General features: G+C 52.3%; 1 protein-coding gene across 2 annotated transcripts in view; it reads left to right on the top strand.

Moving 5' to 3' along the window:
• The first annotated feature begins 577 nt into the window (after positions 1-577).
• The window catches only part of Mpped1 (metallophosphoesterase domain containing 1), a 78,850-nt gene continuing 61,320 nt past the window's right edge, over positions 578-18,107 (top strand). The window contains exons 1-2 of one of the 2 annotated variants that reach the window (XM_021183538.3): positions 578-658; positions 12,453-12,766. In XM_021183538.3, the coding sequence (XP_021039197.1) occupies positions 12,543-12,766 (224 nt within the window). In that variant the 5' untranslated portion in view covers positions 578-658; positions 12,453-12,542. Of the gene's footprint in view, positions 659-9,562; positions 9,636-12,452; positions 12,767-18,107 lie in introns of those variants that run through there. The other variant, XM_029470156.2, reaches the window with a different exon arrangement.

Below are 18,107 nucleotides of genomic sequence, written 5' to 3'. Positions count from 1 at the left end.
AGACCGGGAGTCAGAAGGGGTTCAGCGAGAGGACCCCGGCCTGATCCAGTTGAGGGGGGGAGGTGTCCGCGTCTCTCCAGGGACAGAGCACCCCAGTGGCCCCAGGTTGGGGTCCTAGCCGCGGAGCGGGTGCCCGGGCACCGAGAAGGAGCCACGCACGCCCCTGCACGCGGTGCCTAGCGCGGCGCGCGGCTCCGGAGGTGAGGGCGCCCCGCCCCGCTCCCCTCTCCAGGCGCTCGGCGGCCGGGGCTAGGGGCTGCGTGGAGAGGGCGCGGGGCGGCCCCTGAGCGGCGGGATGCGGGCTCCGGGCCCGGGAGGGCGCCGAGGCCCCAGGCGCGGCCGAGGCGGCCGGGACCCGGGCGGGAGGGCGCGCGGGGCCGGGGCCCGAGGCCGCGATCGCGCTCCTGCGGGGCCCGGGCGCGCGGGCGGAGCGGCGCGGCGGCGCGCGGGGCCGGGGCGGCGCGGAGCCGGGCGGGGGAGGGGGAGGGGGCGCGGGGAGCCCCCCGCCCCGCGAAGGAGGAGTCTGGCTCCCACTCGCAGCCTCGGCCGCGCGGCGCAGAGGCCCCCGCCCCTGCGCGCCGCCCTCGCGGGAGCCGGGCCCCCGCCGCCCTCCGCGCGCGCTGCTGCTCGCGGCCGCCGAAGAGGAGCCCGGGGCCAGGTAGGACCCGGCCGGGCCGGGAGTGCGAGCGGGGCTGGGCGCGGGCGGCGGGCCGGAGGGGGCGCGGCCGGGACCCTGTCCCCGCACCCGGGGGGCCCCGCGGCGCCCGTAAAGTTACTTTGGCCGCCTCTGCCTTGCCCGGGGCGCGCGGCCCCGGGTCGGCTACCGCCGCTGCGCAGCCAGCGGGCCGGGGCGGGCGGGAGGGGGCTTGGCCGGGGCCGCGCGGTCAGCGAAACTTTTCCCAGGCTGGTCGGCTGCCGCTGACTGCTGTTGGAGTAGCCGGTGGGAGGAGAGGGCTGGTGGGGTGCAAGTGATGATGGGGGTGGTAACAATAGCCACCTCCTGTTGTGGAGAGCCTACTGTGTGCTGCCAGCCTCTGCTGACACTTGGAGGCGAGGGGTGAGGAGGGGACGGATGCTGGTCAAGTGGCTACTTTTGCTGGGTATTGCCGGGAACTTCACTAACACCCATGTGTCGTCCATCCATCCACCCATCTACCAATCCATCATCCTTCCTTCACTCATTCAACACACTTACTGCTCTCTGCTGTGCCCCCTCGGAGGCTTCAGTGACTAATCAGACAGCACCCAGTCCTTCAGGACAGTATTTCATGGAGTGCCCAAGCCAAAGGTGCCTCTGTGTTTTTATTTTGGGACATGCTACGGGAGAGAGAATTCAAACACAGCCTTCCTGGGTTCAGGCAGGGGCAGAGGAGTGATGTTATGTGAAAGAACCTAGGAGGCCAGTCTTAGGGGTTGGAGACTCCATCCTCTCCTGACCCTCTGGGCCCAGGCTCAGTGGTTCATTGAGGTCAGGACACAGAGCATATTGGACCTGGATGTCCAGCTAGTCTGGCAGGATTGTCTCCTCCTCACTACTGGACTATCCCCTCTCCTTCAGCATCCTTTCAGAATTGCAGCCCCCCCCCCCGCACTTCTTCCCCTGAATGGCTGGGAGGAGAACGAACTGTTAACAATTATAAAATTAAACCCGGCGAACAAAAGTGAGGCACCATTGAATGGTTGGGCTCCTTGCCGGTTTATGAATGGTTGTGGCAGACTTGCTAGCAGGGATCAGCTACATTAGGGGGCTGTAGGGGGGGGAATTAGTCACTAACCATATTAACACCCCAACTAGCCTTGGCCAAAGGAAAATTAAAACAACTTCAGTAGTATTTGGCACATGACTAAAAATGCCTTGGGGGAGAGTCTGGACAGGCTTTAGGGTGACTGCTCCATCTCAGCTAGAAGCCAAGGCATTAGGAGACCATCTGGGTAGGGTACCCAGGCAGGGGAGAACACCAGGCTTTGGAGCTGGTGGTCACAGGGAGGCGTCTGGAATGAGGCGAGGCGCAGTCTGCAGGGGACTGCTCTGTGGGAGCACGCATACTAATCTGTGCACCACCCGTCTCCCTGCAAATTGGCTTTCCGAGTGGCAGCCCCTCAACACTTGTAAAACCCCCTTTTGCTCAAGATGGATTTCAGTGAAACGGTTGCGGCTCTTCCAGTTTCTCTGAGAGTTGGAACAGTGTTAATTGGCTCATGGCCGCTCAAAAGACAACGTTTTAGTCTTGAACATCTATGATCGTTGTGTTCGGAAATGGTTCCGAGTGGGGATGCCTTCCGATTTTGCTCCTCAGCCCAAGGAATTTGGGAAGGTCGGGAGAGTGAATTAGATACCTTCACGTTGCTGAGGGTCGGCTCCGAGCGAGGTGTGTGCGTGACGCAGCTGAGGTGTGAGCCCTGTGTGGTGTGGTGTTTAGGGATGTTCACTCTCACCCAGACTGATGCCTCAAATTTAGGCACCACTGGACAAGGTCTAGGCTTATGCAGGAGACGGCAAATGAGAGCATTTCTCGAAGGGCCCAGTTTGTATCAGGGAGACCCCCCCCCCCCGCTAGATCCATGGAGCCCGCACTCAAGTAGAGCAGTTTTATAAAAATATTTGGTACACCCATGGAGCTGCTAAATACTTCATCCATTCAAAGTGTGTCCATTTATTCCCTCTTGAACTTGCTACCATCCACCCAGGCAGTAGCAGCTGGTTTGTCTTTTCATCACATACAGGACACATCTCCCTCCACTGTCTGAACAACTAAGGATGGAAGATGAATTTCACTGAAGGAGCACATGGAGAATGGGGTATGGTGGGGATGGGTGGGATTAGCAGGTCCTGGACCTATGGAAAAGAGGAAGCCATTGCCAAAAGGTAGCCGCGTTTAATCTTTCTGAATGCCTTCGCTCTTCCAACCTCAGGCCTGTGAGTGATCACGAATAGTGGGGTAGAGGAAATGAATGGGCCAGGCAAGACTTCCAACAAGTAAATATGACACACAGAAAAACATGCAATTAGCGGAGGTTAGTGAATGCCTTTCAAGTCCCCAGTGCAGCAGTTAAGGGTGGAGTTTTCTCCCTTATCCCGGAACTGTCTGTCAAAATCCTTGAAGTGATAACGTGACACGTCTCTCCCACTAACCCTCCCTCACCAGAACAAAAAAAAAGGGTCTTTGCATGTGGCCTCCCTACAGTATGCTCCTGTTCCTGAAATTCTTTCCCATTCAACCTTTGTCTGCACCTCAGAATTGAAGGGGCCTGTAGCCCTGGCTTCTCTGGGGCTTAGGCCCAGGATTAGGTTCTCAGGCATGTCCTGATCCACAGAACAAAGTTGCTGGCCCCTCAAGGTGAGAGGCAGGCTTGCTCACAGGGTCTCCTTTTGACCACAGTGCTTGTACCCTCCGTGGCTACATACATCTGACACTCAGGGTCCAGGGAGAAAGGCAGGCAAAGGTGGTACTTTCTGAAGCAGGGTCCATTTAGCATTGGCTAGACCAAACATGGGGCGGGCCATCCCCTGCATCCTGGTGCCTGCCGTGTGACTACCCTCATGTCACCACATCGCCTGCTAGCATCGTACAGAGACTGCCACTGATATTGTTCAGGTTGTGTCTGAAGAGGAGATTAAGAAGTGAGAAGCCAAAGCAACTCCTAGGGGAAGAGAGAAAAAGAAACAACCAGAAAGCAAGCCCCTCTTCGGAGGTGGCACCAGGCAGAAGCAATTTCCAGAGTCATTCAGCTCACTGTGGCAGTCTTGGTGAACTGGCTGGCCAGTATGTCCCTGGCACAAATGGTTTCCTTTACTTCAATTTTTTTTTCCTCTAATGAAAGAAGGCTTAATTATGCTCCGTTTCTATTTTTTCAACACTTAGGGGGCAACCCCAATTTTATTAGAACAAAACTGAGAACAAACCTGAAAACCAACTGACAAACAAAAAGACAGACAAACAAACAAACAAACAAAAAACCCTTAACAAATCAAGATTATATGTTTGCTTGGAACTCAAATAGTGACTGGAGGTTAGGGGTCTTCTTTGTGGGTTCCTCTTCCATGAACTTGGCCAGTAAAATATCAGAACCTGGTCATTCAACATATGTGGAAGCTTGCTCACTCTTGTACTCTGTCTCCGACTCCCTCCCTCTGTGTCTCTGTGTCTCTGTCTGTCTGTCTCTCTCTCCCCTTTCTGGTAGGTTGTGATCTCATGCAGCCAGGTCGCTGCACTTCCCCACTTAACCCTACAGATACCTGCAAGATCACCTGCCTATTGCAGCCTTCCCCGTCATCCCTTCTCCTGAGAGGCCTTGAGGCTGGGCACTGGTGCACAAGGAGGGACTTTGAGCATCACCGGGCTCGTTCCGTTGCTCTGAGGAGAAATGATGTCTGCTTCCCATTTCCAACAGGCTTATCACTCCCTTCCTCTCCATTTCGTCTTCTTGTCTTTTTTTTTTTTTTTTCTTTTTAATGTACCAAGCTCCAGCCCGCAAAGCTGCAGAATGTACCACACCTGAGAAATGCAAGCCCTTCCCACATGGTGCCTGCTCCCTCCTCTGTAACAAAGTGCTTTTGGACACTCGGGCACCCAGGGTGAAAGGTCAGCGTGCTCTCCCCTGACACGCCCACCCCTGGTTTCCTGTGTTGTCCCCTGGGTAGGGGAGTGGAGAATGAAATTGGCTTTTTTGTAGGTTTGTCATTTGGGCACATTAGTTAATTGATCACACTTTAGAAGTTTAATCCTTAATTGTGAATTTCCAAATGAGCACAAAAAAATTAGACCCAAGCTTGTCTCTGAAGCAGCCCCCCGCCCCCCAAGACTCCTGAATGGATCCCTGTCGGTGCTGACGTGCTGATTCCTCAGATGCATCTGTCTAATAGATTTCCACAAGAGCTTCAGGCCACACTTACTTTCTTCAGAAAGCGGATTGGTGTGTCAAGACACTAAGACCTCCGTGCCTCGCCTCCACCTTAGCCACGTATGTCCCCAACACCCTTAAGTACTGAGTGTGAGCTGTGCGTGTGTGAGTGTGTGTGTGAGTGAGAAGCAGTGCTTACTATTATACACTTAACCTTGTTTTCTTTGTGTGTGTGTGTGTGTGTGCATGCGTTGGAGCCACTACCCAGGAGCTTCTTGCCACAGCCCTGCGGATGCTCAGGCTCTAAGAGTTCTGTTTTGATAACTAACACACAGCACTGTGTGGAAGGGAAGAAAAAAAAAAAAAAAGAAATGGGTCCTCTCTCTGTTCCTTGCACGATTGTGGATCTGTTAGATGATATGGAAGTCCCGAGAATTGCAGTTGTTTATGGAGCAGAGCGCTGGTTTGTAGATGTATTTCTTTCTCTGCCTGGGCTTTGAGACTTCTGCCCAGATCCAGGTCCCCATCTGTTCGGTGGGAGTGGAGACTGGTCTGGATTCGGAGATGAGGTTGGTGAACCCACCGAATTTGTGTCTCCAGCAAGGGGAATGAGTGAGTAGCTATTTGTGGCAGCCAGGACATGATCCAGTAAGTAGCGCTCTGGATGGTTCCGGAATAAAAGTACATAATTGGAAAAGGAAGCGTCACTGACTTGGGGGAGGGGCAGCGGAGGAGTTAGAAAGGGAGATTTAAAATCTTGTAGTCCTACGTTCAACAGGGGCCTAGCTAAAAGGTTTTTAAGTGGTAAATGCTTTAAAAAGTCACTTGTGGTTGATGCTCTCTGGAGCGCAGGGTCTCTTTTCCCTCCATCTGTGGGTCTTTGCAGTAGCTCAGCTCTTCAACTGCTCTGCCAGGCCTTGGATGCCAGTTGCTGGCCAAGGTTTCTTGTCAATGGAAGGATCCAGTGAATGCAGAGGGAGGCCAGACGCAGGCCCTTTTAGTTATTTCAGGACCTGAGAGGCAGGCTCTGAGCCGTACCTCCTCTACCCCACGCCACCCTGTCACAGGGCTGTTTCTTTTACCTTCCTTTGAATTCTTCTGCCTTTTAAAATTACTATTATTATTTTATTTTTATACCCTCTATGATAATTTCAGTTCAGCATTAGTCAATGACATATTTTTAATGCTCAGACAAAATAAGGAAAGAATATACAGCCGAAAGTGATGTTTGAGCTAGTGTGGAGAGCATGGTTAAAAAGAAAAAAAAAAAAAAAGAATCCTCCCCAAACCTCCATGCCTTCTACTTAAAAAAATTATTTATTACATTTTAAAATTTGTGTGTATGTGTGCGTACATGCCATGGCACACACAGAGGTCAGAGGACAGCCTGTGGGAGTCAGTTCAGGCCTCCCAGAATGTAGAGCTGTGGGACAAAAATCTGGTCATCAGGCTCAGCTGCAGGTGCCTATACTGGTGGGGTCAGTCACTCCGAACCCCTCAGGACTTTCCTGGTTAGTGTTACCACCTGCTTGTTTTTTGTTTTTTGTTTTTTTGCCTGAGGGGAAGGACCACAGGAAATGTTAGTATGTTTTTTGTTTCTTGTTATTTTTTTTTTTCCTCCTGTGACATTTGCTACATTCTAACAAAAGCCCGCATAAGCAGCATCTCTCCGGAGCCTGCTCTGGGTAGCTTTGCTCTGAGCCAGCACCCAGTGTGATCACTGGCATTTGGGGCTGGCTGGTTAAAGAGGTTGGGGTGCTCCGCTGCCCTGCTAGCTGTGGTCAAGGCATGCGGGAGAGTAGTCAAGGGAAGATCGACTTGGAGTTCTCGTAGCTGCTGCAGCTGTGATGATTGCTACATCTCGGTCAGCCGTGGGTGGTTGGCTGTTCTAGACTGGGCACTACTATACTGTCCTTGCTTCTGTTTTTTGTTAAAGGTGTCCTTGAAAGAGGAACATTGGTGGCTTTCTGAAATGGTTGCCTCTGATTTTGGCCAGAGGCAAACTTTGCCATCCCAATTTGAACACTTCTGGGACCATTGCACAGGACTGGAAGGCTGGAATCAGCGCCGTCCAAGGGTCATAGACTTTGAGAGGCCATGGTGTAGGTCGAATGATGCAGCAAAATAAATGTAGCTCCAGGCAGTTCCAGTCCACCTGGCTTCACCAGTTAGGATGACCAGGCATCTCCTTTGCTATGGCTGTTCTGTGTGTTTAGGGGACCCTTCTTGGCCTCTCTTCTTTCTGGTCTTTGGTCCATGAAAGTCTGTGAGCTTCACAGCCGAGTGAAGGTTTCTCTCAGGCCACAGACTCTTCCACTTTGCCTTCTCGTGTGGGAGACCTAGGGCATCTACTGCTCCTGCTGTCTCTAGGGCCTTGACTCCCAGGCAGGTCCTGTATCCCCAGCTCTGCCATAAGACTAGGCCACTGGAGTCCCGCAGCTGGGTGTGTATTGGGCTGAGCAGTGCTCAGCAGTGCTAGAAAAATAGCCAAGGAGTGTGTACTAAGCGTATCTACCTACCTGCTCCAGAGATGGAGCACTGTGCCGTGCACAGGGATGAGGGAGGAGAGATGGGTTCTGGGGCCCTAGGACTTCAGGCAGAGGAGGGAGGTTGTGGTCATTTGAATATCTCTGCTGAAGTCTCAGAAGTTCCCTGCAGAACTCTGGGCTTCATTGGAACCATCTTATCTGAACGGATGAGATGTTGAGTAAGTACCTACTGTGGGCTGGAGCCTCAGTCATGCGAGGGAGATTCAGAATCTGTACATTTGCAAGAAGAGCCCAGATCTGGAGTAGTGAAAGTTCATTTTAAACATGGTCTGTCAGATGCATAGGTTCTAGATGTCCATTCATACATGCATCCATCCATCTGTCCATCCATCTGCCCATGCATTCATCTATCCATCCACCCATGCATCCATTAGTTCACAGATCCATCCATCCATCTGTCCATCCATATACCCTTGCATGCATGCATCCATCCATCCTTGCACTCACTCATGTGTGCATCCTTCCATCTACCTGTCTATCTATGCACCCATGCATCTATGCATACACCCATCTGTATATCCGTGCATCTATCCATCTGTGCGTCTAGTTTCCGTGCGTACATCCATCATCCACCTTTTTTTATGTTGGTTCCTCATTTATCTCAGGTGCAGGACCAGGACCAGTTTTGAGGGCTTTGATCAGGGATGCTTTGTGGGCAATGGGTGGAGGCTCTGATGTAGCCTAGGGAGGCTTGGTAGAACATCATCTCCACAGCCTTGAGCCAGGAAACAGATGGTCAGCCCCAGGGGCAGAGTGTTGTGAGAAGTGCCTGGGTGAAGGCTCTCTGCATAGACCTTGTGGCCATGAAAGTCCCAGTGGCAAATCTGGGGCTGAGGAGTGAAAGGAAGATGTTGTCCTTGTATGTTCAGAGTTGCTGGTTTTCCGGGAGGGCAGCAGCTACTCCTAGAGGGTTGGGTATTCCAGAGGGAGTGGGGCAGAGTGAGTTTTGAGTACCCCTGGAGGCCGGTGTAGAGTGGCTGTGGAGAATCTAAAACCAGCAAAAGGCCAGGCAAAGCTGGGGTGCATTTGTGGGAGCCGAAATGGGACATTTATTCTAGGGGTCAGCTTTCCATGCAGAGGGGTCTCAACATGGCCTGCTTCCCGGTGTCCTGGTCAACACCAGAGAAAGGCTGTCTCAGAAGAAGACAAGACTTAAGCCAGTCCCCAAGTGGAGGGAATGTGTAAGTTGGTACTTGACTAGGCCCAGAACTGTCAAACTTGATTTTCTTACTGGGGCTTTATGGAGAGGAAGACAGGGGACTCCTTCCATCCTCTCTATTACTCCAAGGGGAGACTAGCACAGAATAGGAAGAATATAGGTGATGTGCCCAGCATCTCACAATACAGCATCACTGAACTCACGCCCTGTGACCTCTTTGTCCCAGAGACCTGTTGACAGGCAGCAGAGGGACAATACCAGGAGGACCATCGGCGATGTTCTTCTGCTTCAGGGCCTCTGAACTTGCTGCCCCTCTGCCATGGCTCTCTTTCCCAGGCTGGTGACACGGCTGGGTCACTCACCTCTCCTAATAGGTGACATATTTGTAGATTCTCCTTTTGTGATCATGCAGTGTACAGCACCCTCACTGCATGCTACCCCGTTTCTAAGCTGTTTTCTGGAGGCAGGCTACTGTCTGAAAACACATTTTCTGTTTATACATGCATTTACCACATATTCCGTGGGGATGGGACCTCTTTACGTTTTCAGTCTTTTCTGTTTATTTTTATCTATCTATCTATCTATCTACCTATCTATCTATCTATCTATCATCTATCTAATTTATTTTGCAAAGGGGTCAGGGACAGCAAGTTGGGGGTGGGGATGTATATGTTAAACAAGGTGAATTCTTTCCTTCTTTCTTTCCTCCCTTCATCTCTTCCTTCTTTCCTTCCTTTCACCCTGCTTCTTTCTGCATCTTACCTCACCCCTAGAGTAGTCCTGGCAAACCCCCTTCTCCCTCCAGGACCTGTGAACTGCTTCTAGGTCACTCCACTGGACAGGGAGCCAGGACTCAAGCCAGTCAATCACCACACCACGCACACATGGTGCTCTGTTTTGGGGACCAGGTGTGAGCGTTTCCTAGCTAAAAGCCATTTCCGGGGAAGCTCTTCTCCCTCAGTGGACTGCGGAGCTGAATGCGGGTATGCTGGCTGCGGCAGCTACAGCCCCATAAACACGAGATGGAGGCTCAGGAGGAGGCACTGGGTTCCGGGTTTCCTTGGTTTCTCTAGGCAGGACCTTCGGTGAGTCCTCTTTATGTGAAGAACAGCATGGCACAGTAGGGTCGGCGCCTGGAACACTCTGCCTCCCTCTTCTCTCCGAATCTTTGGCTGCTAGGCAGCTTTCCCACTGAGGCGTTTCTGCTGACACCTGCTTCGCTGGGGACAGTGTGTGTGTGTGTGTGTGTGTGTGTGTGTGTGTGTGGTGTCCCTGGACTCCCCTTTATCCAAGCCCAGCCCAGTGTGGCCAGCACCCTGATGGGCTGATGGAATGGGGCCAGCATGGGAAGAGGACCAAGGCTCCTCAGACACCCATCCACTGCCAGGCCTGTGCTGGGTGCTAAGGAAGGATTCTGGCCAGACGCTGTCCATCCGTGCATGCATCTGTCAGTGTATCAGTCTCATCTCTCTGTCTATCCCATCCACCCATCCATCATCCATCCATCCATCCATCCATCCATCCATCCACATTTTCAACATCTTTGAAGCTTTGTGATGGGAGAGGCTAATGTGAGATCAGAGCAGCTTGCCTTTATTGAGCACCTGCTGTGTACCACCAGGCCCTGTGACAAACAGTTTACACAGGTGTCATCTTGTTTACTAGGTTGTTTATCGAGGTTGGACTATGGGATTATTGTTCTCTTCATTTTGTGGGTGACCAGAAAGCCTATGGGAGTGTAGGACACACTGGTCACAGCTGGTGGCATACAGGGGTGACTCAGCGAGACAAATGCCTTCAGCAGATACCAAGGCGTCTCACAGGACCCCAGCAGGAAGGTCCTTGTCCAAGACCTTGTCTGCTCAGAGGTGAAGGGTGAGTGGCTGGATAGGAGGACAGTGACTCAGATGGGGAGAGCAGGGTGGGGTGGGGCCAGATGCTTTGGGCTGGGGTTTCAGTTCTCTCTCTCCCCACTTCTCCTCTTTCTCCTCTCTCTCTCTCTCCCTCTTTTTCCTGTTCTCCCTCTCCCCCTCCCTCCTCTCTCCCCATCTCCTCTCTTTCCCTTCCTTCCTTTTAAAATATCTTTTAAAAATGATTTATTTATTTTTATTATGCGCATTGATGTTTTGCCTGCGTGTATGTCTGTGTGGGGTTGTCAGATCCACTGGAACTGGAGTTATAGACAGCTGTAAGCTGCCACGTTGGTGCTAGGAATTGAACCTGGGTCCTCTGGAAGAGCAGCCAGTGCTCATAACTGCTGAGTCACAAGGTCTTACGTAGCCTCGAACTTAATGTTTAGGGAAGCATGATTATGAACTCCAGACAGCTTGTCTCTCCCTCTTCCTCTCAAGTGCTTGGCTTACAGGTGTATCTCACCACATCTAGCTCTCCTGGTTTTGTTTTGTTTTGAAATGAGGTCTGAAACTCACAACAATCCTCCTGCCTCAGCCTCCTGAGACTACAGAGGTACCCTACCTTGCCTGACAGGACTGCCCCTTTCTCTCCATGTTTTGAGAGGCAAAGAGATTACTGCTGTTTTATTTTACCTTGTATGGGGATGATTGAGAATTTTTTTTTTAAGGAATTAATAACCCGTTTCTCCTTGCACATAATTAAAATGTTCTCCAGTCTCTAATTTTTGTCATTTTTATAATCTAATTTGTTTTCGGAGTGTGTCGATTCCCCTTCCGAGCACAGAACAAGGGGAGTTTTTCTTCCTTTAATATGTTTGGGATCCCAGTGTCCAGGAACCATTTAAACTACATGATTTTCTCCTTGGTTAAATACAGTGCAAACGGGGCCATTGAAGGGATCTTAAAAGACATAACCCAAACAAACAAGGCAAAACAAAACAAAACAAAACACCAACCAAACAAAACAGAAACCAAACCAAAGCAAACCGAAAACCCCTTCAAGTCTGCTGCTCACACAGTTAAAAAAATTACTATGAACAGGCATGCGGGAACCACGGTGTCAATAGCCAGACACAGAACCACCAGGACAGGATGGTGTCTCACTTGCCGGGGCTGAGCCTTCAGGCTCCACACAGCTGGCTCAGAATCTGCTGCAGGGGAGTTTTAGTCCAATAAAATCACACCTTCCCACTGAAAGAAAGGAAAAAAAAAAAAAAAACAAACCCAAAACTATAGAATTCTCACTGTGATTAAGCAGGTTCATAGATTGACAGATTTGGGATTCCTGGGATCCTGATGGGGGCGGGTCACGGTGTGAGGAGGGAGACCCTTTTACTTTAGCTTCCCTCCACCCACCCCTGGGGCTACCCCTCTGCCTCAGCCTAGGAATTGCATGCTCGGCCACTGCTTGGAAATCCCCTTTCTCTGGGTGCATCTAAAAGATGTCTTGAAGCTAAATTTATGTTGAAGGAGGAATTTTCACCCTGTGCAGTCCCCACCTGCATGAGCTTGCTGGGGTGCGGCTGTGTGGCCGTGTGGCTGTGTTTTGGGAGTTTATGTGGAGGGAACCCTTCCTGTTCCCCATATCTGTAAAATAAAAATTTTAACTTCCCTGTTTACAAAATACCAGCCATTGTCTCGTCCCTAGCTCAGCTGCTCTGTAGACTCCGAGAATCTTGTTGGAGGGGAAAAAATGTCTGAAGTATTTAAACATGTTGGACCATGCACGCATCCGTCCATGGCATCTCGGCTTTTTTCCCCCCATGGCCCCCTCCCTCCGTTCTCTCTTCTTTTTTACTAAAGTATATTCATCAAACTGCTGAGATGGAAAGATTTGTAATGAGTTTTTGAGCTGTGTGCGACTGTGTTTCCCCCCCCACCTCTCGTCCCCTCACCCTCCCTCTCCCTCTTTCTAAATCTTCATCTGACGTTAAATAAAACAAATCCCAAACAGATTAACTGTCGCATGGTTCTGCTCCGTCTCTTCAGTCTGTTCGCAGGTCTGGCGGGGGACCCGGCGACGGTCGTGGTGGTGGCAGTGGTGGCGCTGGGAGATGCCCGGGAGGCCCACGGAGGTCCATGTGGCGCCCTAGGTGGGATGCTGGCATCCTGAAGGCCGAAGCCCTGGCCCTGCTCCCCTGTGGCCTGGGCATGGCGTTCTCTCAGTCTCACGTGATGGCCTCTCGACGGCACCAACATGGCCGACTCATCATCGAGGTGGACGAATACAGCTCCAATCCCACCCAGGCCTTCACCTTCTACAATATCAATCAGGGCCGCTTCCAGCCACCTCATGTGCAGATGTAAGTGCAGACGCCCGGGGACCGCTGGGTACAGGGACGCGGGTACCTCCTGGCTTCAGGTCCACCCACAAACACACATTCCGGGGCTTGTGGCCCCAAACGGCTCTGTGCCGCGGGATCTCCTCGGCTGAAGTTGGGAGGGATCCGAGGGAAGCCCCAGACTGGTGGCCCCAGGGACCCATGTTGGGCCTTTGTCCTGTTTTATTGGACTTGGTGGATGCTTTAGAAATGTTTGAAAAAATGATTGTACCGAGATCTAAGATTTGATGATGAAACCAGAAGTTGTGAACCCCCGGGCTCCCTTTTGGGATGGGAGCAGGGGTGGGAGGGTGGGGGGTGGGGTAAGGTGGAGATAGGGGTAGAGGTTGGGGGTTGGTGGGGGATGGGGTGAGAGTGAGAGGTTGGGGTGAGGGTGGGTAGATTATCTAGAGGCTGTGCCTAGGGGTGTGGCTCATGACTCGAAGTCCTGACTTCCTCCAACGGGGAGACAGGGTCACAGAGAGGGAGAAGGTCTTGCTGTCAGCCGGGAGTTGGTTAGGACTCTATATACTGGACTAAGTCTCCCTCTGTCTGATCCCATGCGTCTAAATTATCGTATGGAGGAGGTTCAGGCTTCAGCACCCTCTGCTCTCAGTTACTCACAGCTTCTCAGTGTCTCCGGTGCCTTTCTGCTCTGGGTCACAGTCACCTTGATGTCACACAGAGGGGGAGAGAGAGACTACTGGCTTCCTACTGACAGAGCAAGGACACAGCAGCCACACAGGGTGACTAGGTGTTGTGGGTTCCTAGAAACCCCTCTCCAGAGAATTAGGTTATATCTGGGGGTGTAGACCCCAAGTCTCCTCTAGAGCAGGGGCCCTATTTCTGAGGAGTGAGTGTGCTTATGTGGTCTCAGCATCTGTCATTCAGGGACAGGGTACAATGAACGGGTGTGGTGTGCCCACTCCTTCCTGTGTAGCTTCCTTCAACCCCACGTTCTGTTCTGGGGAGATAGTTCCCTGGGAGAAAGGCATTGACCGTGGCTGTTGTGTGGTCTGGAGGGGAACTCCAGATGGGAATGCCTATTTTCCCAGCAGCCCTTGTTGGCACGATGCTCCTTTCGGTGGGGGTTTCATTCCACATGGTCAGAAGGTGTAGTTTTGGTGGATATCTCTCTGAGCATTGCCTCCTTCTTGTGTGTGTCTGCACGCTGACTGGAGGATTTACACAGGCTAAATGCCCTGTTGAGGGCTCACCTCTTCTTGGCCTTTGGAACCTAGCAGCCTGAGGCCTGCCTGGCTTGGCCTGCTTAGGCTCTCTCTTTTGTTGGTAGGACTGGAGAGGATACTGAAGTCCCTGATGCTGGACTTGAGCCTGTCCAGTGGGAATGAGGGACAGCCACAGGCCCTCAGACAGAGCAGCAGGGGCTGCTGATATGTGCTTGTGTTTGTAGGTGCACACATCCTGGCCTGCAAACTGTTGCTCTGTGGGGCTACTGTGGAGGGGCCTTCTGCCTGGGTTGGGTAGACCCATGGGGACCCTAGCCTGAGAAAAAAAGCCATGTGGACAGGATGATGGGAGAGGAAAGCTGAGGAGGGTCTGTCAATTTTGGGGTGTCCGGGAATGACCTTCCACTGAGACTGAGGAAGCAGGGATCTTTGGGAAGGGGTATTAGGGTTTTCTGAGCCAAGCAGAAGGAGTAGAAGGGTGGAGCCACAGGGGATGGGATGAGGAGAGGGTGTCTGAGGATTTCAGAGGTGCCAGCTGGGTATGGGGGTCTGTGTAGGAGAGAGGGGCTAGCTTGAGGCCCTGAGGCCAGACTGTCCTGGTGAAGGGCAGAGAGGGACTGATAGAGACAGTGGCTGCTCCCATTCGACCAGTGAACTATGGAAGCCAGTCGCTGCCCCTCCCCCCCCCATTTGTTTCTTTGTTCAGGTTCCTTGGAAACAATTAGACAGCTTGTTGATTAGAAAAATAAGCTGATCTCCCTGGGTAGGGCTCATGTCTCTCCATGCCTCAGTTTCCCCAGCTGAAAAGTGCTGTTTGCAGTGGTGTCGACTGCGAGTTTGTCTTCGAGCAGTGGAGCCACGCGAGTGGCTGGTGGTCATTGTCTTTGCTTGACTCCAGCCTGGGCGTGGAGCTTAGTGCTTGAAGTAATCTGAGGCAGGTGCCTGCCCTCACTGGGCTTGTGCCTCAGGCATCTGCTGAGCAGGGAGCAGCAGGTCCTATGAGCGTGTCAGTGTGGGATGCATATGTAACCGTAAAAGCCATGGAGAAAAAGCATGGTGGCTTTCTTGTGGTTTGGCTGGTGTTCCCCCCCCCCCCCCGTGTCTGGACCTCTCCCCTTTGGCCTGCTCTATAGGGCTGTCTCCCCAGGCAGTGGGGGCCCTGGCTTCCATGAGCAACGGGCCTAATGGCCACAAGGGTGTGGGCAGGGCTTAGCAAGGAGCGCAAGGAGGACTTCCAAAATCTGGGTAGGCCCTGGGGCCACTACCTCCTGTCCCTTCCATTTAGACTCCAGATCTGAGGTCCGCAGACTGTTGGGGGATTTCCCTGGCAAGTGGCCACTCTGCCTCCAGGAGAGGTATACAGGATGATCGCTGCTCCCTGCCTCGTGATTCATCACTGCCAAGGGCTTTGTCTCTAGGGGTGAGAGAGCGGTGGTCCTATTTAATAAATACACAATTTATATTTAATAATAACAGTGACAGTTCAACGTGGCCTCTGATTGAGCTGATTTACTCAGCTGCCCCTGAGTCCCTGCTGGTAACTAGTCTGTCTTTGTCTGAGTGATGACTGTCTGAGGCTGGGGCCTGTAGCTATGGATCTCGGGACTGAGAAACCCCAGGGGCTTCTCAGGAGAGCACTCCAGGCATCAAGACTGTGGACATGCAGGGGTAACAGTGGGCAATGGAAGGGAGGGACGGGCTACTGCAGTCTGCCATGAAGTGTCTCTGGGGTGGAGGTAATTGGTATTAAGCAAACAGCTCTTCCCCTCTGCCCTTTTGGGGTCACTGGAGATATGGGACTGACCCTTAAATGTCATCTGGGCTCCTCAGGCTGTGCTGTGAGCTGGAGAATGTAGAGAAAGGATTGGGCGAGCAAGGCTAGGAGGAACCTTCTGTCCCTGTCCTGGCACTTGACTGGGTTCGTACCTGATCCACTCTTTGCAGAGGGAAAGACCAGGACTTCTGAAGGGGAGTGCATAGAACCAGGACACACACTTGGCCCTGGGCACTGAGCAAGGCCTGCTCACTAGCTGAGAAGAAGAGGGCTCAGCCTGGAACTGGGCAGGGGCCAGGGGCAAAGCAGGAGGAGAGGGCTCAGCCCTTTCCTGCATGCCTGGGCACAGCCACAGCAGCTGCTTCTGCTTCTTGAATCTTCCATCCTTCTTCCTACTTCAGGTCTTGTGTGTGTTTGTGTATGTGTGTTTATGACTGTGTGTGCATGTGTGCACATGTGTGTCAACATATGTGTGTGCATGTGCATGCATGTGTGCACATATGTGTGACCAGGTGCATGTGTGTATGTATGTGTATGCTTGCTTGTTTGTGCAAGTGTGTGCATGTGTGTATATGATATATATGCATATTTGCACATGTGTGCCAGTGTGCATGTGTGCCAGTGTGCACGTGTTCGTGTGCGTGTATGTGTGTGTGTGTATGCATACACATGGAGGCCAGAGGTCAATCTCAGGTGTGCCTCCTCAGGAGCTGTCCACCTGGATTTTGGAGACCTGGATCTTACCGCTAAGGCTAAGTCCATGCTCCTCCATCTTCCCAGCTGGGATTACAGGCATGCACCTCCCCCTCGGGTCCTAGGGATTGAACTCAGGTTTTTTTTTTTTTTTTTTTTTTTTGGCTTCTGAGGCAAATGCTTTCCTGGCTGAGTCCTCTCTGCAGCCCTACCCTCAGATCTTTGCTTAGGCTGTTCCCTGGCTTGTATAGCCCTCGACCCTGTGCACTCTGTAGACATCCTGTGTGTGTCACTCTCCAGGAAAACCTCCAAAGCTCCCTGCCCTGCCCTGCCCCAGATGTAGATACTCTTTTCTACATGGGATTGGTTGCTAGGCATCTCTGCCCCTGCTTGTGCCTGGGCCCTAGTTCAGCAGATGGGAAGAAGGAAGGAAAGGGGAGGGAGGATGCATCCAGGAAGGACCCTGAGGACCTAGGAGGGTCTGCAGCTCAGAGGTGCTACATCATGGAGGGATGCAGAGTGCGCCATCCCAGCTGGAAGGACCAACAAGCTGAAGGCTGGGAGGAAGCAGAGGTACAGGCCACGGGATGTGTGTGGGCAGGTTGGCCAGGTCACCTTGGAACCTGCCCGTCTCAGGCAGAGCACCAGACAAGACAGTCGGGGCAGTTGTGTGGCATGGAGCTGACCACTCACGGCCTGTCCTGGTCTCCAGTCTCAGGATTCATTTTCAGAATCCTCAGGCAACACAGCCGTGCCCAGTTCCATGGCTGCATGCATTACAGGAACCTCAGACTTCAGAGCACCATGTTTCTCTGGGGCAACTGAGGGGCAACACATGAAGCCTTTGTGGGTCCTTGACACCAGGTATGTGCTGTCCAGGATAGCTTTGGGAAACAGAGTTGAAGGCACTTTACCCACTGAAGCATCTCCCTAACCCCCTGGTTCCGTGGCAGAGACTGTGGGTGAAGTAGCCTTTCCCTGAGCCTCAGTTTTGTCATCTGTAAAAGGGGAATACCAGCAAAAAACTGGGAAGAAGGTTGAGAGAAGGGGGAGAGAGCAAATGCAGAGACACTGCTCAGTCTGTGCTGAGCTCCCAGACGCTGGGAGTGAAGCTTGCTCTCTTTTCTTGCAAGGTTGGGCAAACAGCTTTGCTGCAGAACTGAGCTGGGGAAAGGAGGCTTTAACTCGCTCTCTGGGGATCTCTAGGCTTCTGTCTTCACTGTGCTCAGAAGCCTCAGGGTGCAGGGAAATAAGGTAAAGTTAATTAAAGAGCTCTGGCTCCCACAGCCGTCCCTGTTGATGAGAGCCCTTGGCTGCCTGGTGGCCAGGTCGCCTTCTAAGGAGACCGCTGGATCCCACTGTGCTCCCAGTGTCTTCCCTCTTCCTTTCTCTTGATCTTTTTGAGGTGATCTTTATAACTTTATGGCATCTATAAAGTGTGTGTGTGTGGTATGTGTATTTGTGTGTGTGCATGTATGTGTGTGGTGTAGATGTGTGCATGTATGTGTTGTATGTGTGTGTTTGTGTGTGTGTATGTGTAGGATAGGGTGTGGACTGTGTGTGTGGTATGTATGTGTGTGTGCATTTGTGTGTGTTGTGTGCATGTATGTCTGTGTGTGTGTATGTGTATGCGTGTGTGTGTGTGCATTTATGTGTGTGGTATGGA

Source organism: Mus caroli, unplaced genomic scaffold (assembly GCF_978045245.1).
Source record: "Mus caroli unplaced genomic scaffold, Mus_caroli_1 scaffold_16, whole genome shotgun sequence".
Classification (NCBI taxonomy): Eukaryota; Metazoa; Chordata; class Mammalia; order Rodentia; family Muridae; genus Mus; species Mus caroli.
Note: the sequence above shows the minus strand (reverse complement) of the source record. Positions and strands in the feature narration are given on the sequence as shown.